General features: G+C 30.1%; 3 protein-coding genes across 4 annotated transcripts; 2 read left to right on the top strand and 1 right to left on the bottom strand.

Moving 5' to 3' along the window:
- The first annotated feature begins 1,054 nt into the window (after positions 1-1,054).
- Positions 1,055-7,114, top strand: LOC112680364 (probable cytochrome P450 6a13). Of its 2 annotated transcripts, XM_025550442.1 has the most exons (5): positions 1,055-1,185; positions 1,276-2,461; positions 2,951-3,175; positions 5,927-6,178; positions 6,894-7,114. In XM_025550442.1, exons 2-5 carry the CDS (start codon positions 1,543-1,545, stop codon positions 7,070-7,072), a joined length of 1,575 nt encoding a protein of 524 aa, XP_025406227.1. In that variant the 5' UTR covers positions 1,055-1,185; positions 1,276-1,542; the 3' UTR covers positions 7,073-7,114. The 2 variants fall into 2 exon arrangements, with proteins under 2 accessions (XP_025406227.1, XP_025406226.1); XM_025550441.1 differs by lacking the exon at positions 1,055-1,185 and having other exon boundaries at positions 1,223-2,461.
- An 8,803-nt stretch (positions 7,115-15,917) lies between these two features.
- On the bottom strand, positions 15,918-18,253 carry LOC112680355. The gene has a single exon (XM_025550425.1). The coding sequence runs from the start codon at positions 17,356-17,358 to the stop codon at positions 15,931-15,933; it is 1,428 nt and encodes a 475-aa protein (XP_025406210.1). The 5' UTR covers positions 17,359-18,253; the 3' UTR covers positions 15,918-15,930.
- LOC112680404 lies at positions 17,891-19,880 on the top strand. Its single transcript, XM_025550490.1, has 5 exons — positions 17,891-17,930; positions 18,819-19,069; positions 19,147-19,350; positions 19,699-19,770; positions 19,857-19,880. The coding sequence occupies exons 1-4, from the start codon at positions 17,891-17,893 to the stop codon at positions 19,705-19,707; spliced, it is 504 nt and encodes a 167-aa protein (XP_025406275.1). The 3' UTR covers positions 19,708-19,770; positions 19,857-19,880.
- The last annotated feature ends 6,048 nt before the right edge of the window (positions 19,881-25,928 follow it).

Raw genomic sequence — 25,928 nt, forward strand, 5'->3', positions numbered from 1 at the left:
CATAAGGGCTTCATGAATAAAAAAAAAAATATGAGAACCACTGATGCAATATATAGTGTTAACTCTACTTTCGATCTATTCACCACAAAATTCAGTTTTGCCAAGCTCATTTGTAATTGATTTTGAGTAAATTTAAAATGGCAGAAAGCAGAATTTATCGAGTGAAGGGTTTTTTACTCTATAAGATGGAGGTGGCCAGAAGGTCAGCTACCTACTTCATTAACTGTTATTCCGGCATGACCTCGGACCCATAAAAATGTATTAGTAAAATCATGGGGAAACAGAATATACATGGTTTATAAATTAAGTTTACTTACAATCGTTTTACATAATGGCATGAACATAATATTAAATACATCTAAAATAATACTTTTATAGTAGAAATTCGATAAACCGTCAGCTGTATACACTCGTTGCGGTAACTATCAAACGTATATAATTTTTTTCTAATATCCAACATCTTATGTGAAAAACGCGGCATGAACGACCAAATTGAATTATTTTTAATTAAAGTTAATCAGTGACTGACGGGTAACTTGGTCTTACGGTTACATAAAATATGAAAAATTGTAGCTAAAAAAGATCGAGCTTCAAAAAAGCTAAAGAAAAAACTGATTATTTTGTTTAAAATTGTTAGTTTTTTAATTTAGCGTGGTATGTAATAATATTTGGTATATATGTGTATTATTTTTTTCTGAAAATACACACTTAAAATACACATTTTTATACCAACATTTATGTTAACCGTCGTAGTTCCGATCCTGACAGTGACGGTTGATCGAGAATTTACTGTATATACATTTTGCTATTTGTGTAAAATAATTCAACCGACATATTTAGTTAAAGCGAATATTTTTTTTTTAGTTAAATATACTATAGGTTTATATAGGCGAATGTATAAAAGCGTATGGTTGGTTCAATTATAAAATATAGTTAACGTTACTCATAGGCCAAAAGTACTATCAATTAAAAGTATGTGTAATCGTATGCCACTCGCAATTATAATTTACAGCCGAAGTACGTACAAATGTAGCTGAACTAATTTTTTTTTTCTTATCCCCGTATACACGCACGGAACTTTTCGTTAAGTGGTCGATCCGTTGTCGCGTAAACAATATTACAGTACAATATTATTTTCCATCACTTCAAACCGATCACAAGGTCAGCAAAGCAATCTTTCGCAATGTAAGTAATATGATTATTATCGTAACAAATTAAGACAATATTTATCTAAGGAGTAATGTGTGTTCGCGCGTCATTCGCGGCATGTCACAGGTATCGCTAATACGATCCATCCACGCGTTACTCCGACTCGTAGCGCAAACATAGTTTCGGATAAGTAAAAATCGTTTTAAACTCGCCGCACACGTTGATCGTCTATAAAACGAACCGACCACTCTTCAGATGTACCGTTCAGCACCACCGCGATCACCCATCGAATAAGCTTTTTCCCATATATTATTGTTCTCGTCCTGTCGCTCAACAGTACTTGCACATTTCTATCAGTGCCGCGCTTGCGTTACCGCTGCACGTATTTCAACGATGGACGTCGCGAGTGATAGGTCGGCCATTGTCGCGTCCAGCTGGTCGTTGGACCCGGTGCTCGGTTGGACAGTGGTGGCCGCGCTAACCGTCTTCGTGCTCTTGTACCGCTTCTCAACGTCTGGCCACGACCGGTGGCGGACAGCGAACGTGCCGCACGATCGGCCGATGCCGCTGTTCGGTAATACGTTCCGCATGTTTACGGGGCTCGAATACCCGGTGGACTTCTTCGACCGTGTGTACAAGCGGTTCGCCGGCGAGAAGGTGTGCGGCCTGTACCAGATGACCACGCCATTTCTAATGGTCCGCGACCCTGAACTGATCAGCAGAATCACCGTCCGCGACTTCGGGCACTTCACCGACCACGGGTTGGACACCGACCCGGAGATCAACGTGCTAGCCAGCAGCCTGTTCTTCCTGAACGGCCACCGGTGGAAGAACATGCGCCAGAAGCTCAGCCCGGGGTTCACGACGGGCCGGCTGAAGGACGCGCATGACCGGATCGTCGAGTGCGTGAACCGGTTGACCGTGACCATCGACCAGCAGATGTCCGCGTCCGGTGGCGAAGGGATCGAGTTGAAGAAGCTATCTGCCGAGTTCTCTACCAACGTCATAGCCACGTGCGCGTTCGGCCTGCAGCTGGACGACACCTCGGAGTTCCGCAAGTACAGCGACAAGCTGTCCGAGTTAAGCCTCCAGCAACAGCTCAGCCAGATGCTGATCATGCTGTGCCCAAAGCTGGTGAAGTTCTTTAAGCTGAAACAGTTTCCGGAGGACACGACGCAATTCTACCGTGCGGTGTTCACCGACCTTATCAGGTACAGGCACGAGAACAACGTGGTCGGAAACGACGTGGCGCAGACCCTGATGCAAGCCAGGAAAGAGTTGGTGCTTGACGTCAGTGATTCGACCGAAAAAGGTATAGACGGACAAACGAACGTATAATATGGTACCTTCTAAGCACTATGTTCTTTCCAAAATTATTTCGTGGTTAAAGGGTCAATTTTCACAGGGATAAATGTTATTGTTAGCATTATGCATGATGCAAATGGTTACGCAGTGCAATTTCGAGCATATAATAAAGGACGATTACTAAACATTTGACATTTTGTTGGTTCTCAGAAGTTTTTACAAAAACTATGAACATAAAATACCGCTCCTTTATAATTCAATGTATATACTTTAAAATCGGGAAACAAATCACATGCAATTCATACAAATATAATACATGTGGTTGTTTTGATATAAAAGCCTTTACGATTTTGATTCGTCTGTAGTAATTTTTCCCTCCATATTTTAATTTTATACTACCATGAAACTTTAAAGATTCGATTTACAAAAATATAAAAAATAATCGATTTTTCAATAATTGAAATATTTTAAACCATTTTGATTACACGTTTTGCAGCTAAGTTCACCGAAATGGATATTATCTCGAACGCAATCCTACTGTTTGTGGCCGGATCCGAAACAGTGTCCGTCACAATATGCTTTTTGCTGTATGAATTAGCACTGAATAAGGACGTTCAGGATAAAGTACGCGAAGAGATTATCAAGGTTATTAAGAAAAATGGTGGACAGTTAAGCTACAACTGTTTTACTGATCTTCATTACCTGAATATGGTTTTGGAAGGTAATTAATTCTACAAAAGTCTACAATTATAGCGTTACGTGTATGTACATGCCAATGTGGGTTTTTATAGAATAACTAGTTATTTAATAAAATGACGTATTATATATATTAACTCTAATATATACACATTTAATGAAAAACCATTTATAAGATTTCGTTTTGATTATTAAAATAACAAGTTATTGCAACTATAATTGCGTTTCAGAGGTTTCCCGTTTGCATTCGATTACGTTATCGTATTACGTTAACTGTATTACCGATCTTCATTACAAGAATATGGTTTTGGATGGTAATTAATACTGCAATAATATATAATACACAGCATAACGAGTATGCATACTCGTATATGTATGTGGGTGACATACCATTTATTAATAGTTATTATATCTCAGTGTTTTTTTTCTATATTATACTCACTAAAGTTTTTTGGAAAAATTAATGTCTTAATTTTTATCCTCCTCTCAGTTATCAGAAAATAATCAAATATCGATAATATTTATTTTCCATAAAAGTAAATAGAATCAAAATAAACAATATAGTATATTACAATAACAGAAGTAAAAACGTAATATACGTAAAATAGGGAAGATAATTGATAATACTAAAGCATTTCATTAGTATATTTTCAATTTTACAATATTATGCTCCCCTAAACTATCGCAAAAATTGTTAAATTCAGGGGTTCAGCTAATTAATATATATGTAATCGGGCATGGCCGTTTTCGACCAAAAACGTACCCTTTTCGACCACAACAAAAATTTGTATAATAAATTTAAAATAATGGTATTTTATATCCAGTTTTGATCTCTTATCGTAATGAAAATTGTTTGCATTTTTTTTTTTTTGAAAAATCGGAACTTTAATTTTAAAAATGTTAGGACCTCGCTCGTTACGACTGCCGGCTCCACTCACAAAATCTTGTGTCACTGGATGGCACTTTTTGGGGGGATGGAGTTTAGCCCCAAAGGGATTAATAATCTAAGTCTAACCTAGTTTTTGTACAAACCTTGATACTGTTGCAAATAGGATTATACTCTGTATATGAACCTAAAACCTCGCTACGCGAGTGAAACCCTGAATCGTCATAAATATATTATAGTAGTTTTCATCATAATCAAACATTGTACATCATTATTTTATTATTTTAAATTTATTGTATAATTTTTATTTTGGTCGAAAAGGGAATCGGCCTATTTTAAATTTGCTCGAAAAGTGAATCGTCCGAAAAGGGAAGGGTACGTTTGGTCGAAAAGTGAATTGGCCAAAAAGGGAAGGGTACGGTTTTGGTCGGAAACAGACTCGCCCATTTAATCTTATCACTATCATTTTGACTACTATTCGTATTGATTTCGGTATTTTTAAGTCTGGTTGACATTAGTTTTTTTGATTCAGGTAAAAAAAAATTATCAAAATAGTATTAAAGTATCTAAATATGATCATATTATTATGAGTTGTGTGTGTGTGTGCGTGTGTAGCGTGAGTATAATACGTTTATAGTGTTTATACAAACTTTAATATGATTTCCAAGTCAAAATTCTAAAATAAAAAAATATTAAAGAAAAAACCGTGTTTCATGTAAAAGTTAATTTACCATCTTAATTTCATGGGGAGGGTTCTGATTCCCAACCCCCCAACTCCCCAATGGATATGCCACTGGACTCTTCGACCTTTAACATTACTCTAATCAAATTTATGTTTTTTTTTTTTTTTTTATAAGATTAACCCAACCACACTTTTATGGTGTCTTAAGTTACAGTTAAATTTTCAGGTTTGGTTAGTATTCATCCTTTTTGGATACTTTTAAATTTGGGGTTTTTTTTTAAAATGCTGGGTGAGCTCCATTGCAAAGAGCGCATATTGCTGAGAAATTTACATCTTTTGGCATCCGTTTGAGAGGTGGGTACTATCACATTTTACACATCTGGCCGTATGATGATAACTTTTGATATGGCCGTAATTTTGACATCTTAAACATTTAACATTAAACTGGGTTTATTTTTGGATGTGGCGTTTTGATTTTAATTTTGGTATAGCATATTGAATCAACTTTGTAAATGTGTTGATTTGATGATGAAGGTTTCAAGTACACAAAAAATAGGTAAAACGAAATTTTAATTTTGTTTTGGAGTCAATTTATATTTTAACTAGTGGTAAAACCAAGAATATGAAGCTCTTCTTTAATGTATGCGATTGGTCTGATATGATAGAGGTGGCGAATCACTACTCGGAAAAATTTATCCACGATTTATATCTCTACGCATATATTGAATATGTCATCAATTTTAAACCAGATTAAGAGCTTTTAGAGTTACATTCTTCGAAGTCATTTAGAGGTTTGATTTTCTTGCAGAATTCAATGTCGTCGATATTGTCTTTTATATGTATATATATATAATAGATAGATAGATAGTATTGGTTAGGACGTTGGTGTTTTCTTGTTTTTTTTTTTAAACGATATCTATGTATATATAACTGATTTGTATTACGTAATAAAAAATATACAAATATAATGTATTCATGACCGTTAATGTGATCCATACTCCTTTATCGTCCTCCGCCTTGATTCTGCGTCTCAGATTTAATATATATTTTAAGGTATAGATAAATTATATTTAACACGTCATATAATTATAATATAATTAATCTATGAATAATTTATAATATAATTATCTGTGGTATTCATATACGTTGGACTGTAACACTCGTTTTGATTAAAATAACAAATTATTGCAACAATAATTGCGTTTCAGAGGTTTCCCGTTTGTACTCGATCACATTATCGTTGTTCAGAGAAGTGACGGAAGATTATAAAGTACCCGGTTCATCATTGGTCATCAGAAAAGGACAAAAGATTATTATACCAACATACAGCATTCACCACGATCCGAAATATTATCCCGATCCCTTCAAGTTCGATCCAGAGAGATTCTCCGAGGAAGAAAAATCTAAACGACCCAACGGCACTTATCTGCCGTTTGGCGATGGGCCTCGGTTGTGTTTAGGTATACGTTTTTAAAATTTAAACAATTTTGATACTCCTCAACAGGTTTTGAAAAATGTTTTCCCTTGAGATATTTTTTTTAAAATTGCAGTCAGTGATTGATAATTAATTAAGATAATAGTAAATTATCTAATACATTAATTTAAATCTAAGACTACTAATTTCTTGTATAAAATTAAAATTATATACTTTCCCTCATACTTTTTAAAAAAAAAAAATCTTTTTCTTAATTCATAAAATTATTGATTTTTAATATATATTTTTCCTGATTTTGGGTGGAAGTTTTCCCCCCCTCTCGTAGATCCACCACTGCCTGCAGTCTTTGATTCATAAATTTAATTTTCTTTTTTTTACTCAGATATATGTTTTTCGCCCTAATTGTATATACTTTTTTGATTTGTGTTTATTCCCTTCATCAGGAAAAGTTCCATTGATTCTTTGCAGCAATCCAAAACATTCGATTGAACATTACAATTTTTTACCCTTATTATAGTATACATTTTGCAACGACTCTATATAACACGTTTAAGTTTTGCCACAAAACTAGCTAGCGATTTTCACTGGTATTCAAATGTATTGACTGTAAGAAATGCGAATGGACTTCCGACACTATAATGTGTACACGTTTAACACGTTAAATTAATAAAATCAAAAGGCTAACTTCACACACAATTGTCTAATCGATTATTTGTATGTGACTTGTTTATGTGTTTTAGGAAAACGATTAGCCGAGTTGGAAATGAAACTGGTCTTATCAATAATCCTACAAAAGTTCGAAGTAATGCCTTGCGAAAAAACCGAAATTCCTCTACAAGTAAAAGCAATGGCAGGTCTTTTTTCTCCGAAAAATGGTCTTTGGTTGTGTTTTAAGCCAATCGTAGTTTACAACGACTAGTTAACGAGTTGACCAGGCAGATATATTTTCTTATTAAATAATATTATATATATATATTTACGTTTTCAAATATTTTAATTTTTAGAAAAGTTATACTTCTAACATTTTTTGGTTTTAAATAAATTAATATAAAAAAATAAGTACTAAAATTGTATTTCTTTTATGTTTATTGTTTATAGTATATTTGAAAATTGGAAACATATACCTATTTATTTTCTTAATTTCTTCTGGTATAGATATGGTGGTAGGGGGGAGGGGGTAAATTTATTCATAAAAGGGTGCCACATTAAAATTATTTAGAAGAAAGTTATTATTAGAAATATAAATCGTAGGTTAGCTATAACTAAGACACGGAACTTAATTTTCTTAACATGCATAGAATTGCATGCATTTTATGCTTAAAAATGTATAAATATGCTTTAAAATGATTCACCTATATTTTTGTACAAATGATTTTCATACATTTAGTGTTTCAACATACGGTATTCGAACACATAATTTTCGAACATCCGATCACTCAGTGACGGTGCTAGAGTTTGCAAGGCCCTGGGCAAAATTAATGTTGGGTCTTATAATTTATATTAATAAAATATTTTAAGTTCAGTTAAATCATAACCGCGAGGCCTTAATTATAATTTAAGGCACGGGGCCCTGGGCAACTGCCCCTATTGCTCACCCACTCGCGCCGTCCCTGCGACCACTTCTCCATTGCCAGATATTCCGGCATGATCCCGAACCCCGGTTATACATTGCATGGTTATACATCGAGCTAAAATTTTCCGACAGCAGAGTTTTTTTATTAAATACACTCTGCCTTATATCGCGATCTAGTTGTTAATGGGATCCAACATTAAAAAAAGACTCAAATCAATTTGATATAATAAAATAAATCTAGTTATAACTTATAGAGAATAATAATAAAATGATTTTTTTTATTTTTATTTTTTTTAAATATTTAAACAATCTGTTACATTTTAGAACAATAATCATAAGTGTTAAAATATGTTCACAGACGAAAACTCCAAAATAAAGAAACCTTCCATTGAAGGCACTTTGACAGTATGTTTGTTATCATTACAACATAATTATTAAAATATTTTTACGATATTTAGATATTTCATTTTAGGTGAGTAGGTCCCTACTCCACCAAATTTTTAATTTTTTTTCGGGATTACCAGGAATGTTTGCTGATGCAAGAGTCTTTATTAAAGGTCTCGAGTGGTCTTGGAGGTTTTAGTTAAATCGTTTATAACAGGTTTTGCTACTTTGCTACATCTTGAATATAGGAAATGACAAGATCGTTGTGTAAGGACTGGTTTGAGACAAAATAGGGTGCTTTGGTTATATCACAGAGGGTTTTAGATTGAAATCGCTGTATACGGTTTGTGCTCAAGATCTTTGCAGAAACCCATAGTTGTACGCCGTACGTCCATATTAGTTAGTTATTAGTTAGTATGGTTGGTTCATAGTTACAAACTATGAAATAGTTTGTATATTAATATTTTGGTTAACAATTTGATATGATTAAAAGTTAAAAGAGGGCGAAGAAGGCGAAAATGATAATTTAGGGTTAGGAGTTTGTTGCGTAGGTTTGGTGTCCATGTAAGGCGTTAGTCGATAATGATGCCTAATTAACGAATGTGTTGCGCAGTTGATATTGTTTGTTCGTTGAAAATAATTGATGGAAATTTTCCCTTCCTAAGAATGAACGTGCAATATATAGACTAGATCTCGTTTATTTTGACGCCCCATTCCTTGTACCATTTTTCAAGGATGAGAAGGTGATCTTGGATGTTGAGGAAGTAACAACTGAGTCGTGATTGTTAGCTAGTAAAGTTTTGTCATCGGCAAAGTCAACAACTAAGCTAGTGAACAGTGTGGGTTGGTAATAAAATTATTTAAATTTAATTTTTAAAGAAAAAATATAATTTTTAGAGCTATAAGTTGTAGTGTTTTAATTTTTTAAAGGCATATTTAACCACGTAATTTTAATTTTTTGATACACGAAATGCATAAAAGTCCTTGCTCTAGGTTAAAATAATAGAATATTGAAAACTATGCTGTGCTACGTTGCCTGCCTCTCAATGTTCGCCCGATCATAATTGAGCCTCGGACCCATAAAAATACAATAGTAAAATCATGGGAATGCATGACACTGAATGTACCATAAATGTATGCTTTATAATTTAAGTGTACTATGACATGTACATATTATTTGATACATCTAAAATAATACTACTATACAGATTTTGTTATTTGTGTAAAATATTTATTTAACTGAAATGTTTAGTAAAAACGATTATTTTTTTTTAGTTAAATATAGTATAGGTTTAATAAAAGTGTATGTAATAAGTAATAAATTAAGTAATGAACTATAAATTATAGTTAAATATTAACCATAAGCCAATAGTATTTTCAGTTATAAGTATAGCTATGCCACATTCAACTAAATTTTAATTAGGTAGAATTGTAGTTGAACTTATTTTTTTTTATCCCCGTGTACACAACCTATCGGTACTTCTAGTGAAGTATTCAATGCGTAAATACGTAATACCACAATATTGTTTTCCTTCCCTTCAAATGGTGATATAGGACGTTTGTCCATTTTAGTATTACGATTCTTTACACTTGTACGATTGCGTACAATTTTTTTACCTGGCTTTTAAGAATATTACGATTACGTACAAAAATGAGTGCAAGGTAACACTACATCAAATGATTTTGGATATGTAAGAAAGTTTTTTCACTATGTCACATGGCTTTTCAGACGGAAAAAAATATCACTATAAGGATATACGAACAATATCTGTATTTAAATTTGTAAGTATTTCTTTCCGAATAATTTTATTTAGTCGAATAGGAATTAAATTTCTGGCTCTCATTTACAATTTTCTATGAATACTTGATGCTCAATTTTGCGAACGATACTAACAATACTAATGTGCTCACTAAAGAGCTGTGCTACTCGGGATTTTTCGGTATCAGTTAAAATGCTAGTATAACAATTTTTATTAGAACATAACCATTTTAACAACTTGTCCTTGCATTTTTTTTATGAAACTATATTTATGTAAATAAACTACTGCTAATTATTTTCCACGTTCCAATGTTATGATTTTTAATGAATTCTCCATCCTCAGAATATTTCAAAAAAATATTAATAAATATCGCACTATTTACTATTTACTATTTACTCAAATAAACTTTACCAATGGCTTATATAATAACAATTTATCGTGTACTAAAATAAAGTATTTTTACAGGAACATTAATAGTCAGTAATGTTTATAAAAATGTATCAAAATTATTAGCAATAATTTTATAAAATAAGTTACCAGAGCTTAAATTCTAAAAAAAAATATCGTTTTTCCGTTTTTTGGTATTTAAACATTATACAATTTTAACGTTTAACGTTATTGCACTTTGAAACGTTATACAGTTTTAATGTTTAACGTTATATGTATTACGTTGAAACATTATTTGATTTTTTCTGTTTAACGTTATTACATTTTTAAACGTTATTTTAATTTTTCTTTTTTTGTTAAACGTTATCTATATTATATATAAAAGACAAAAGAAGTTTGTATGTCCATTATGCATTCCTAAACCGTTTATCCGATTGCGATAAAATTCGTTACAGTAGCAGATTAGACCTAGGGGAAGGTTTAAGCTACATTTTGACGCGAAAAAAGGTAAATAAAAGATTCAACGCGGCGATGTTCTCAAACAGGGATATTGAAATTATTATTATTTTTGTTTATAAATGGTTGCTATTGGTTTTAAATGTTTTAATAATAATGTTTTTTTTTTTACTTACAGGTAATAAAAAATAAAATATGTTAATAAACGGTTACTATAGTAAATTATAAACGAAAAAAACCACGGAAAAAATGTACACGCAGGGCCCCCACATATAATTTCGAGCCTCTGTACGAAATGTTTGTCCGGGCCCTTTATAAAACTTCCAAAAATACAATTTACTATTTATAGGTACTCGTATATATATAACAATTTAAGAAATAATAATTTGTTTTTTTAATTATACCAATTGAAATTCAAGATTCATAAGCATTTCAACATTAATAATGTCTATTATATTTTGTTATTACAATATTATTTAAATTAAAAAAGAAAAAAACAAGTATATTTTAATTTATATTTATTATATTTTTTTTAAGTAAAAATTGTATTTTGCGAGCTCTGAGCTCAGTGAACTCAGTAATGATATCGTCAAAATTGATTGTCAAAGTCAATCCATTCATTTATAAGTAATCATTGGTTAATCCGCATTATGAACTATCAAAATAACTAAATATATATATATACCTATGTATAATGTTATTTTATAATATTATTTAATGTAAAATAAGTCTTCCTACTAAAATTTCAAAAAAATAACAAATAAATTTCAACGGGCTCACAGGCCCTTAAAATAGCCGGGCTCCTGTACTCAAGGTCCATCAGTACCCCCTTGTGGGGACCCTGTGTACACACGAAGTCCACAATCTACCGCAAGTAGATTGCCAACCTGGTAATACACTGTTCTCATAATCACACAAACCTAGCAATAGCAATGCATTGCCTTGTCCAGCTAGTAATTTAAAAATAAATATGGAATTAAATTTTTATATATATATATATATATATATATATAAATATAATTATTATGGAATTAAAGGGTTATCTCAATTCACGACAAAATATCTTCAACTGTCTAGCAACATGAAATTACTTACATTAAATAATACTCCAAATAACACACCTGCATTTTTCATCAATTAAATCGAACATTAATGGACAATTAGTTGAATAGGTATCTATTTTCTTATCAAGTAAGAAATTCAATATTTATAAATAAACCTTCATAAAATAATTCGGAAAATATAAATTATTATCAACACAGCCAACTTTGAATTGTTCATAACTATATATTTTAAAAAAAAAATTATGTTGGATTCAAAGTAAAAAAGGACAGATTTTTTTCCACATAACTTTATTTGCAATTTTTTTACGTTACTAACACATTTATTGTTTATATTTAATCATTAATTATGATTAATAATATATTATTTATAAAGTTATTCGACATTTTTCGTTTTTCCTTTATTTATTTTAATTTTTTTTTCCGTTATAACGTTATAAATTATAACGTTTTATATAACGTTTTGAATCCCTGTAAGTTACATTACAAATGTTTACGGCTCCAAACAATGGCAACATTGCACTAAATTTAGGAATGTAAAACGTACGCAATCGTAATACAAACACTTTAAATTAATTACAAGGTCAACAACGTAAACGTTCTAGTATTGAATACTATTGAATTAAAGAGCAAGTATTGAATACCTCATATCATTGATTATAGAATAATCTATTCAATTATTAATGCTATTATTTAAGTCAAAATTTATTAAGGATTTGCATAATTTTGTTAATTGTAAAATGTGTTATATTTTTACCTTGGCCTCCACTCCGAAAAAAGAATCCTGTGTGCGCCATTGGCCGGCGGCGTAAAACCCGTATAAATTAAATAAACAAATAAATTAGTTTGTATTACGGTTATGTTTTTAAAATGCAATGAATATTTATTTAATAAATAAATTAAATAATAAGAAACCTACTAAACTATAATATGTCAAATATTAATAAAATATTGTTAAAATTACATGAAAAAAAAATATATTTGAGCATTTACTCAAATACTTTTTAAAAGTATTTTTTACAATACTAGACTTGTTTGTAATTTCAAGTACAAATAATAATTACCATAATATTTTGTTGTTTTGCTTTTTACAAATTCATAACCTAATATATTAATTTGTTTAAAAAAAAAGCTCAGAATTATCCGCCTCCCCAATTATTTTTGCATAACAGTTCACTGCATTAATTAATATTGATTTTAAATCATTAAAAGAGTCACTGCCACTCGTGATGAATATAAGGCAATGGTTAAATAGGTTTCCTTATTCATAAAAGTAAACTATACTATGTACTAAAGTGATTTGAAGAAAGATTTTTTCTTGTCAATTTACTAGGAAAATATAAATACCAGTTTTCTAACAATTCATTGTTTATGTTCTTATATTTGGATATTTTTCATAGAACTATGGAAGTATAACAGTACTGTACTGTAATAAATTACCTATTATATTTAACAGTTTTGGAATACTACATATTATTTCAAGTCATAAATTATTTGGTCTTATCTTAATAGCATCAATGGCATTGTGTACTACAATATATTTCATTGCACTTACGACCTACATTGTATAAAGTTAAATGTCGAGTTAACTGGATTTCAACCATCAAAAATCAAAATACGAATTGCCGTGCTTATTTTAAATAACAGATATTTGTTTGATAACAACAAATGATAATGACTGCATAATGATAAAAATGTTGTGGTGTCGTAATAAGTTACAGACACAGATATATAAAACAATCTGTGATAACGACCCCTTTTCTAACGAACGGATCAAAACCACCCTGATCCATGCACATTATTATCAATTCAATTTCGGTTGATGCTCTTATCATTTTACTATATCATCTATATTACTGTATTATGTACAAAAAAATAATTATTATTGTTGTTACCGTTTAGTTCTATTTTGTATAATTATTAACTCTATTGTGTAATATGAATAAAATAACAAAACATAATAGCGAAAACTGTTGCCATAAATGTAACAAAAATAAATATTAGCTAACTCTTTCATAAAAATAGAATTATAATATTAATTTGATCATTTGATTTATTATTTAATATCAAAATTTGATTTACTTATAAAATCAGGTAAATGCATTAAATATATTTAGAAAAAGTATTATTTATCCAAGCATTTGAATTATTAGTACATATTTTTCAGAACATTGACGTTCAATCCCAAATAGTAATTGAAATGTGTTTTTACATTGTACACTTTTTTTCGTGAACACCTCATACAAACTAATATTTAGTGGTAGATATCAGTATTTTCATGAAGAAATAAACATAAAACGAGTAAATTTCAAAGTACCTATCTAAATCTTGTTATTTTTGTCATGAGAATTAATTAGATACAAAATGTTAGTGTAACTTGTATCCACTTACAACAAATCAAGGGACTGGTTCATCACTAGTGCCACCACCATTGTATAATACAGATATATATTATATACATCATTTTATAATAATATATTATAATGTCTATAATATTATTTATTATTCATATAATTTGTGGTTATATCACACAACAATAACAATTATTTATTGTACATAATAGAGATATGATGTTCATGAACAAACTAGTTCAATTGAACTATTCACCCAAGTAACCGGTTTCGTACTAGTTCACTTTTGATGAACGACTCGTTCACCGTTCACTTTGTACAAGCTAATATCTTAATCGTTCATGAACGATTCATCGATACAGAGTAATAATTATTGTACTAGTTCGTTCATGAACAATTCTTTGATACGGAGAACGTATTCATACGAACGAATCTTCAAATATATGAACGATGAACTAGTTCAATTTAGTGAACGATGAACGACTGAACTAGTTGACCTTAATGAACAATAAGTCCCATCTCTAGTACATAATACACATAATATAGATAATATAGTAATATGATAAGAGCATCAACCAAAAAAAGGGCTTGGGTCAGTTCACCTCATTGATAAGAGATAAAAATGATAAAAAAACATTTTATCATGAAACACCAACTGTTCGGAATCAAAATTTTTACTGCCAAGAATTTAACGCCAAAGAATTAGGCTATACTGTGTTTATGTATATTATGTATTTAACGGTTTACTGATTACATTTTAAAATTATAAATCATTATCACATTGGTTATTGTTTAACACTATCACCTGCGATTATTTCATGAAAAAAATTTCAGCGATTATATTTAATAATAATCTAATAATAATAATTACTTAGTTTTGACTTATATGTACCATTCTTGAGGGATGCAATCAGTGAAAGAGATCTTGATCATACAATTACAACATCGTCAGTTCTAAGCATTTGTTGTATGCCAAATCGGGTAAACTCGATAGAGTCCGTTGGCACTACAGTAACGTTTTTTAAGTTCGCACTTTAGAAAAAAAACACCACGAGGAAGTTCTCAATTCAACAATTTTATTAAAAGTATTTATTTTATTGAGTCGCTGAAAATTATAATTCAGAAAGAACGATTTTACAATTGCTTGGTTGTTACACGACTGACTGCTCGATAACGAGTGGTCAGGCATGTATGTATAAAATGGACAAACGCATAGTCAGCATTTGTCCCCACATATTAACATATACATACTTAACAATAATAATACTAATAATAATAATAATAATAATAAGTATAATAATAATATACTATAATATGCTGTGTTGCACATAACACCCCCAGCACTAAATGAAAGTTCATTGTCTATTGAAAAGTTGAACTATCCTAGGCAATGGACTTTCACAGTTAGGTTAGGTGTGTTTACATCTTCGTATATCTTTTGTATCATATTTTTTTCAACATTATGACAAATATTCTTAAATCTAATATACACTACTACACTGATGATTGTTATTAATGAAATTGTGTTATAAAAAAATCTTTGCTGTTTTTCTGCATCATCATTATGTGTTTCCTGCAATTTACTGTGTAGTTCCTTTATTGATTTTGCATTCTCGTTTAATTTTATTAAGTTATCTCTTATTCTATTTTCTTTTACAAAAAGTGATTCATTTGAAATTTTATCTGCTAGGTTGATATGTGATTGAAAATTTATAGTAAAATTTAATTGAGGTACAAAATCTGCATTTGTTTTGGAAACAATTAACCTTTTAGGCATTAAAATATTATTGTCATCAGTGTTTGCTTCACAATAATTTTCTAAAGTAAATACACCCGTACCATTTATATTTACAGTGATTGGTGGGTGTACTTATATTTTCACATTTTACCAAAACGTTTTCCCCATTAGTTACATATACCCAAGAATTTGTTTTTTCTAATCTATGCCATATATTTACGTTTGACTTAACATATCTAATAATACATGAATTTGGTAATGAACGTGGATTTCGAAAAATCCTCATTTCACAAGTGTCATCTAATTGATGAATTTGTTGTTCATGTGGACAAATAAACAATTCTACGCTTCTTTTACAATTTGTTAATTCGGGCAATGTCATTTGTATATAATATAATCTAGATTTTCCTAATCCTAAATAATCTGATGTGGATTCTATAATAGCATATAAATCATTTTTTATTTTAACAGGTAATGGTAATATCTTATACAATATAAAGTCATAATTATTAATTAATGGTACTTCCAAAGTAAAGATTAATACATTTTGTACATAAACTACGCTAATATCAACCAACCGCATCAGATCAGACAATCCGATTTTATCAATATTAGGAGGTAATTTTAATCCTAAGGGTAGGTTTGACTTTATTTCTCTTAGTTGTTGTACTATGCTATTGATGTTAATGATATTGGAGTGTACAAATTCTTGTAAAGCAGTATTTACAATATTTTCCAGTGTCTCTGTTTCGTAAGCATATTGGGTTAGAATAAGATTCAATAAAGAAATCTTTTGTGTTAAAGCAGTTTTAAATTCTACCATCCCGATTGCGGCTTTCTGTACTTGGACTTCGTGCAGTAGATGATTGTATTTTTCTTTTAATGATCCCTCTATTTTTTCTATTTGAATAAGAGAGTCGTTTACATTAGTTACTATCGACTGAACAATGTTAATTTGTGTCTCTGCTACCTGTAGAAGTTGTGCTTTTGCACTTTCGAGTTCTCGGATCTTCTTACAAAAATATTCAGCGTCTTGGTCATCACATGTACCAAATAACACATTAGCTGTGCGTCCTATCAAGTTTATAAGACTTCTTCTGAAGCGCAGTACATTTGTGCTTGGCTGTTCAATGATTCTAATGACATTATTTCTGTTATTGTTGATTTCGTTTAAGAAGTTCATCGATTGCTGGTTGTAATGAATACACGGATTATCGCTAGCTTCTATTTCCAGGTCTTTTCCTAATTGACAGGATTGTTCAATCTGTTGTACGATCTCGTGGATTTGAAGGTATTTCTCATTATAGTTAGAGATATTCACGTAAGTTAATAGTCGCCAATTTGAATTTGTCAAGTACATCTGTCCAATAGATTGGAAGTAGATACCGGAAGGTTGTTGAATAACGTTATTTGTGAACTGCGTTAATCCTTTCTGAATTAAGCTGCTGATTAGTAATGTTGTTAATATTATTTCTGTTATCGCTGGTCCGTACATGTCTGCTGAAGTTTTTCGTTGACGATGGTTGACTGATTTCTCCTTGATACCACTGTTTGTAAAGGAAGTCCCACGATGTCTTGAAGTAACTTCTTAGACGTTCTACGCCCCGAAATGTGTATTGTATTATTGACGACGTCGGCGGTGTGTATATTGTACAACGGACGCGTATAATGTAGTGTTTATATACTCGTGGTATATTTCACGGTCGTGGACAACGATGATGACTGCGCCTGTATTAGCGCCTCTTACGATGTATACAAGAGGGTCTTGGTTAGTGGGCACGTAGTCCTCCCTGAGAGAAGGAAGAAAAAAAAGAATTTTTCCTCAGTTGTTGTTTTTTTTTTTTTAAGCGCCTCCGCATGTTGTACCCGTTGTGACCGAATGCCACGCCCAAGAATTTTGCTGATGGTGACAAAATTCGTTGCTGCACCACTTGTCGTAATATTTTACGTACGTGTACGTGTTGTGTGTGTTATAAGTAGATTACGTATAAAACGTAATATTTTAATTTATAATATATTTTAACGCAATGTTCTTCCAGAAATATTATGTTCGCTTACCGGATAATCGTCGGTTTCATCGATTTATCTCTAGATTGATTTAATTTGTTATGCTGTAGAATTCCTCGAGTTGTTGTTTCGAAAGAGCACCGCTGCCATCAGTTGTTGTATGCCAGATCGGGTAAACTCGATAGAGTCCGTTGGCACTACAGTAACGTTTTTTAAGTTCGCACTTTAGAAAAAAAAACACCACGAGGAAGTTCTCAATTCAACAATTTTATTAAAAGTATTTATTTTATTGAGTCGCTGAAAATTATAATACAGAAAGAACGATTTTACAATTGCTTGGTTGTTACACGACTGACTGCTCGATAACGAGTGGTCAGGCATGTATGTATAAAATGGACAAACGCATAGTCAGCATTTGTCCCCATATATTAACATATACATACTTAACAATAATAATAATAATAATAATAATAATAATAAGTATAATAATAATATACTATAATATGCTGTGGTGCACATAACACATTTATAACAGTGAAATAATTAGGTAAGTTTACTTTTATTGTATAATCATTGTTATGTGTATGCAATGTCAGAGTTATAAAATTATAACTCAAATGAAACTAATTATTTTAATACGCTTCTATTTTACTAGATATGTTAGGATTTAAAGATATTAAATTTTAATGATCTTTTCTTGTAGCATGTTTTTATACAAAATAAAAATTTAGAACAATTTTCTATGATTAGATTAATTTAATTTTTGTTATGTTTTATAATACTATTAAAATCATTATTTTATCATTAATATATTTATTTGCTAACAATTGACTAACAGTGTTCTTTAAATTGTAATTTGTAATTGAACTGTAATTTTGGTAAACACTAAGAAGCAGCTACAAAGTATACGTACATCCAGTCCTCAGAAAGGTTGAAAAAGATGAAAAGGTTGCGGAGACCAAAAATACCGCAAATCATCCACATTTCAAATTATACCCTTAACATTTTTTCAACAAGAACTAATTGTGAATGATATTAGTGTAGCAGTTGTTTCTGCCAACATTGATGAGATCTATAGATATCGCGAAGAGTTAACTTCAGTAGAGCTGGTTCGAGTAGATCCCACATATAAAACTGTTCCTCAAGTGCCAGGGGCCTTACAATCTTTCCTTACATTTCAAGTACTCTACAAAGATGTTGTAAGCAATACCTTCTGGTTATAATACTGTTAATATACAGTTAAGATATGATTTAATACGTTTTATTTTTCATTTAGGAATTTCCAATGGACTATGCCCTTTTGAGGAGTGAAACACAAGAAACTTACTCTTCACTATTAACAGTAATACGCAATATTTTACCTCTTCGTTATAATAGAATCAGTTTTGTCACTGATTATGAACGAGCTGCTCTTATGAATGCTATCAAGGAAATATTTCCAAATAGTCAATTAGTATGTTGTTGGTTTCATTATACAAAGGTGAATAACATTTTATTATGATAATATCTGCCAGATAAACTAATATGTATTTTAGATATTTTATTTTAGATATAATATTACATATAATTTATTTTTATTATCCAATATTTTCTCTATTTGCTTTAACTGCGCTATTGCCTTGACATGCTTAATCTGGTGTTGAGTAGTTTTAATAATTATTACTTCAAATACTATTACTCATTGTTTATGAATGTATTGTTATAAATCTTAATTGTATGTCTAATATGTATGCTTAATTAATTGTATGTTAGTCATACTTGCATGATAATAAAATGTTTTATAATTGTTAACCCTAAAATATACTAATATTTTAATTTTTTTCAACAGAAAAGCTGATTGTTGATTGTTGTTGAGAATCAGATCTTTATAGAATTTCAATAGTGCAAAGATGGCTTTAAAGTAATAATTTGATTTTTTTTTTTTTTATACATATTTTTTGTGTTTCAATTATGGTTCATTTCTTTAAATTTTATGTACTGTACTAGATTAGAAATTAAATATGCAAAAAAGAGAGGGAAAATACATCTATAATGATAAGAGAATGCGTACAGCAGCTAAATCAAAACGGTGACTTATTGATGTTTTTGAGGAGAACTGGTCACCGTAATGATGGTTATGTTCAACGACAAATCCGGCCATATCCTAATATATTATAAAATATTACAATCTTATTGTTTTTATATATTGTAAACTAATTTTATTATTGTTTTTTTTTACCTTGTAATATGTACAAATAGTTATTGTTAAATCAAGTTGACTATTATACACATGTTTTTTTTTAATTTTAAGTAATATTTCTTCAGTATTTCAGAAGTAGATAGTTTTACAAGGTAGGCCTAATTTAACTTAAGTTTCTACTGCAATTTCTTAATTAAAATTCATAATATTTACTAGTCATTAAAATCTTAATGATGTTGTTCTTCAGCTAAAAATGTTTTCCTCATTACTAGTATTATCATATACATATTGTAAAATGAAACCTAACTTGCTTTACTATGTGTGGTTAGTTTCTCTGGTCTTTCAGTAAGTTATTAAATTTGAATGAATTTGGTTAATTTTAATTCATTGCGTGCAGTCAATTCTACAGTTCATATATGGATGTTTGTTATGATAATTTCAGTAGAGATACTCAAACTAAGTTAAACTGTATTTATTGAAATATTCTAATTATAAGTATTTAATTAAATTGACAATTATACTGGCGTGAGTGTTTACTAAAATCGGACTAAAACACATCTGAATATTGGTCTGTACGGGACTACCTTTTATACACCGTTCCTATGGAATAGTTGACCCGGACATGGTTTCTAATAACCTTAACATTTAAGATCCCCTTCGAAAGTATCTATATTTGCAGTGCCCAACCAATACATTCACTGGTTGGCTTCGCGATGCGAGTGTCTTCTTAATATAATCTCTAAATCATATTTGACAATATAAATATGTATGTTAATATTTGGCATGTGTCTAATGTTACTTCAGTTATTGCAAATGCAATAAGGTTTAAGGTAATTAATTTATGTATGTATTCAATGATGTACATTCAATTTATTAATAATTTAAATATTGGATAAAAGACAAAAGTTTTCTAGTGAGAATTATTTTAAATATACATGTATTATATTTTTTATTACACTGTAGTTTTAAAGGTAATATCATTAATATATAATAGAAATAGAATTGGGGCTAGATGAGAATCTTGAAGAATACCCGAAGTAACTAATATTGGTTTTGACTGAAATTCTTTATAAACAACAATTTGAGTACGCTGTGAAATGTAAGACTCAATCCATTGAAGAAGAGGACCACATACGCCAATATATTTTAATTTATGTAAAAGAATAGTGTGATTAACTTTATATAAAGCTTTAGCGAAATCCGTATAAATAACGTCCATACGTAAACCAACAGAAAAAGCATCAATTATGGAATGTTGAAGGGTGAGTAAATTAGTAGTAGTTGTTTTGGACGGTCTAAAACCATGTTGATCGTCAACAATAATTCTGTCAAGTTCAGGAGTTATCATATCCGACACAATAGATTCGAATGTTTTAGGTGCAGTTGAAAGTAAAGAAATAGGCCTGTAATTAGAAATATTTGATAAGTCATATGATGTCTTAGGAATAGGAAGGATAATACTTGTTTTCCATCTATCAGGAAAAATACCACTAGATAAAGATAAATTAAAAATATAAAGTAGAGGAGAAGAGAGAACAAATTTACATTGTTGATAAGACTGTCTTATAATTAAATCAGGTCCAGGACCACACTTTAAACTAAGGTTATTTAAAGCATTAAAAACTTCGATTAAGGTGATTTTAAATGAAAATAAAGGTGCTAGCAATGAGTTATTCGGAGAAACTGCACTTAGATCAGTATATTTTGAGTTATCATAATGTTCAAAAACAATAGCAAAATGTTGAACAAAGGCTTCAACAATAGAATTTGGAGAGTTAAATTTAGAATTATTTAAATACATACAGTCAGGTAGAAATGTTTTTTTGCATTTTTCATTAATAAATTTCCAAAATTTGGATGGTTGATGTTTAAAATCTTCCTGGATATTTTTTAAATAATTTTGGTAATTTAATTTAGAGAGAGCTTTATACTGGACACGTAAATTTGAGAATTTATTATAATTGTTAATGGCACCAGTTTTTAAAGATTTTATGAGCTATTTTATTTTTAAATATTAAATTGTTTAGTTCAAAACCAAACCATATAGGATATTTTTGACGAGTTATTATTTTTTTTTGGAACAAATACATCAATAATTTCATAAATAATAGAATAAAATAAATTTATAACTTCATTTACATTAAGATTTGAAAATATTTCAACCCAACTTATTAAGCCTAAGCATTTAATGATATCAGAGTAATTTCACGAGAAAAAATCATAAGTAAATAAATTATAATAAATTGGCTTATAAGTATTAATAGGAATAATTATAAGTAAAGATGGATGGTGAACATCACAAGGAACAAGAGGAGTCGTAAATTTAGAAACTGTAATATTATCAATATTAGAAAGAACTAGATCAAGAATGGTATTATTTTTATTTAAAACAGTATTGAATTTGGATAAACTTAAAAATGAAATTTTAGATAGAAAGTCTACTGACAATTGATTTAAATTTAAATAGTTAGGTGAACAGGAAGGAGAAGTGAATTGCCATTTTAAGTTTGGCGTATTATAATCACCTACTAAAATTTTATTTTTAACGTAGGGATAGGAAATTAATAGATCATTAATAATATCGAATTTTTATTGTATAACGTTATAGGTGGGCGAGGAGGAAAATAAGTATTACCTAAAATATAGTAAACGAAATTAATTTTGACAATAACAAATAAATGTTCTACGGAACAGGGAGGTAAGGGTAACATACGAGAATAGAATTTATTATTTATTGCAATTAGCACACTACCACTTTTTGAACAATCACATATTGTATCTCAAATACTCAAAATAAATAATCTAAGCAGATGTGAATAATAAAAGTGGAAATTTAATTTATTTTAACAATTTTTTTTTTAAATATGACAAACAATTAGAAATTTTACATTTTCATACGCGTTTTGTCGATCACCTGATGACCTTACGAACATTTTTCACATAGATCTACTTATAGTATTTTACAGTATGACCTGTCGTATTCGCCACGCAAAGGCTTGACATATAACAGATATATTTCGATTATTGAGTCTCAGGCCGTCAAAGAGTAAATATCGATACCTTTCGGTTAAAACTTATTAAATTCTCCTTTTGGTGACCACGATAATGAGTACAGGATAAGTACAGAAACATCTTGTTACTTTACAAAAGTGTTCTATCACCACAAACGCTTCAGAACACACACTAGGATTTGATTTTCCCAATTTACTAGGAAAAAAATGACAAAACAAACATTTTATAGTTTAAAACCAAATTAGATTATAATAACTTCAAAGTCTCACGATAAAAGACACAATTTACTTTTAAATAAAAACTTGTCGTTAGCCGCGACATCCCGCAATCATTTATTTTTGCCTCGTATGTAATTTATTGCGAACTATTAACTATACTAAGTTTCAAGCTATAATATTTTGTGATTATTCATATATGGAACAACAGACCGGTTTTTAATTTTTTCAAAAATATTGGTTTTGAAATTTGAATTTGAAAATAAATAAATTTGAAATTCAGGTATTTTTTTGTTATTATGTTAATGACACTGTAGAGGTTAGATTGGAGAGAATTTTTTTTTTTGGACGTTGGCGTCAATGAATTTGGAAACTTCATTTTTATTTCTTATCAATGAGGAGAACTGACCTAAGCCCCCAAATATGTTATATGTTACAGTGATGACGGAGAATTGATAATAATGTGCATGGATCAGGGCAGTTTTGATCCGCTCGTCTTTTCTATAGGTCTGTTTATACGCAGTCGATTAGACCCAAGATCTATAAAGAATATAGATCTAAGAAATTGAAATTAGATCTAAATTAAAATTAATTAGAATTGAAATTAAATCTAAGAATATGGATCTTTATAGATCTTGGATTAGACCAACACCGTCGTTATCATTTTGTTGTTATCAAAAATAAAATTGTTATAATTATAATTTTATTATCAATTATAAATTTATAATAAATGAATAACATTATTTTATTTGTTACAATGTAATATTAAGATATAAATTCAAAATTGTTTTGTTAAATAATGTAGGCAGTCAAGTTGTTCTCAATATTTTTGTTTTCTCTGTATTTATTTATTTATAATTTAAAGGCTTAATCTTTCAATATAAGAATAGGTAGGTATAAGAAAATTGATGCGGCCTGCGATTAAAATTAATAGTTGAGTAACAGTAGTACTATAAAGAATTTAAAAATGTAATATAGGTGCCTAAACAATACATTACAATTAATTTACTAATTAACCGTTTATCTTACTTAAATAGTCAAATAATAGGCAATTAGATCTCCATTAAAGTAAACTTACTATGTAGTAGTTAACTTTTTAATTAAAATACTTTAAAAACTTCTAATGCTTTTAAAACTATTTTTGATTATCCTAGTTGATTTAATAATTATTATGAAGTCAATGTAGCTGTGTACCAAAAAACAAAGGATAATATATATAACTATATTAGTGAAGATAACTTGATATGAATGGGATATTCCACTTTATTATTATTTGTAACATGTGTCAAAAATACTGACAATAATCATGTCAAGAAGAATGGAATATAAGATTGAAGCCATATTGTCAGAAGACCAGTTCGGGTTCAGAAAAAACATGGGCACGAGGGAAGCAATATTGGCTTTAAGAAACATTATCGAGAAAAGAATTAGAAAAGATAAGCCTACATACATAGCTTTTGTTGATATAGAAAAAGCTTTTGATAATGTAAACTGGGCAATAATGTTCAAGATACTCAAAAGAGCGGGTATAGAATACACTGAAAGGAGACTACTCTTTAAACTATACCAGAAGGAAACAGCTGTTATACGATTTGGTGAAACTGAGGAAGAAGCACGCATAAGAAAAGGAGTAAGGCAGGGTTGTAATCTCTCACCTAGCATATTCAATGCATACATCCAAGAGGCAATTGACATAATACGAGAGAAAATACAATTGGGTATAAAGATAAATGGCAGGAAAATCGATATTTTACGGTTTGCAGATGATATAGCAGTCAAAGCGGAAAATGAAGAAGAATTACAAAGGATGCTGAGATGTATGGAAGAAACTCTGATAAATGAACTGAGCATGAAAATAAATACGCAAAAGACCAAAGTTCTAGTATGCAGCAGAAACAATAATATTACGATAAGAATACATCTGCAAAATAATCAAGAAATTAAACAAGTAACAGAGTTCTCATACTTGGGAAGCATAGTAAGTAAAGATGGCAGAAGTAAAAAAGAAATAGCTACGCGAATATGTCAAGCTAAAATAGCATTTAACAAAAAAAGAGGACTTTTTACTTCAAAAAGTATTAGCGTTCGCACCAGAATAAATCTTCTGATGACATACGTATGGAGTATAATGCTGTATGGCAGCGAAACGTGGACGATTGCCAAAGCAGAGCGGAATAGGATAGAAGCTTTCGAGATGTGGTGTTTCAGAAGAATGCTTAAAATAAGTTGGACGGACATGGTATCAAACGAGGAAGTATTAAAAAGAATGTCCGTGAGAAGAACTTTATGGAGTAATATCAAGAAAAGGAGAAATGAATGGATCGGACATGTATTAAGACATGGTGGGTTACTAGGACTAATCATAGAAGGCTGCGTGGAAGGAAAAAACGCTAGGGGAAGACCACGAATGGAATATATGCAACAAATAATAGAGGACCAAGGGTGTACTTCTTATAAAGAGACAAAGAGGAAGGCAAGTAACAGAGAAGAGTGGAGAATTGCTACAAACCAATCTCAGGATTGAATACTGAAAAAGAAGAAAGATTATTTGTAACAATATGATACGTACATGTTTAATGAAACTTAGTTTTTTTGATTAAATAATTTTTTTTAATTTTCTTTGGTACGGTTTTTTAAATTATTATTTTTATT

Source organism: Sipha flava, unplaced genomic scaffold (assembly GCF_003268045.1).
Source record: "Sipha flava isolate LNK unplaced genomic scaffold, YSA_version1 176_pilon_pilon, whole genome shotgun sequence".
Taxonomy (NCBI): Eukaryota; Metazoa; Arthropoda; class Insecta; order Hemiptera; family Aphididae; genus Sipha; species Sipha flava.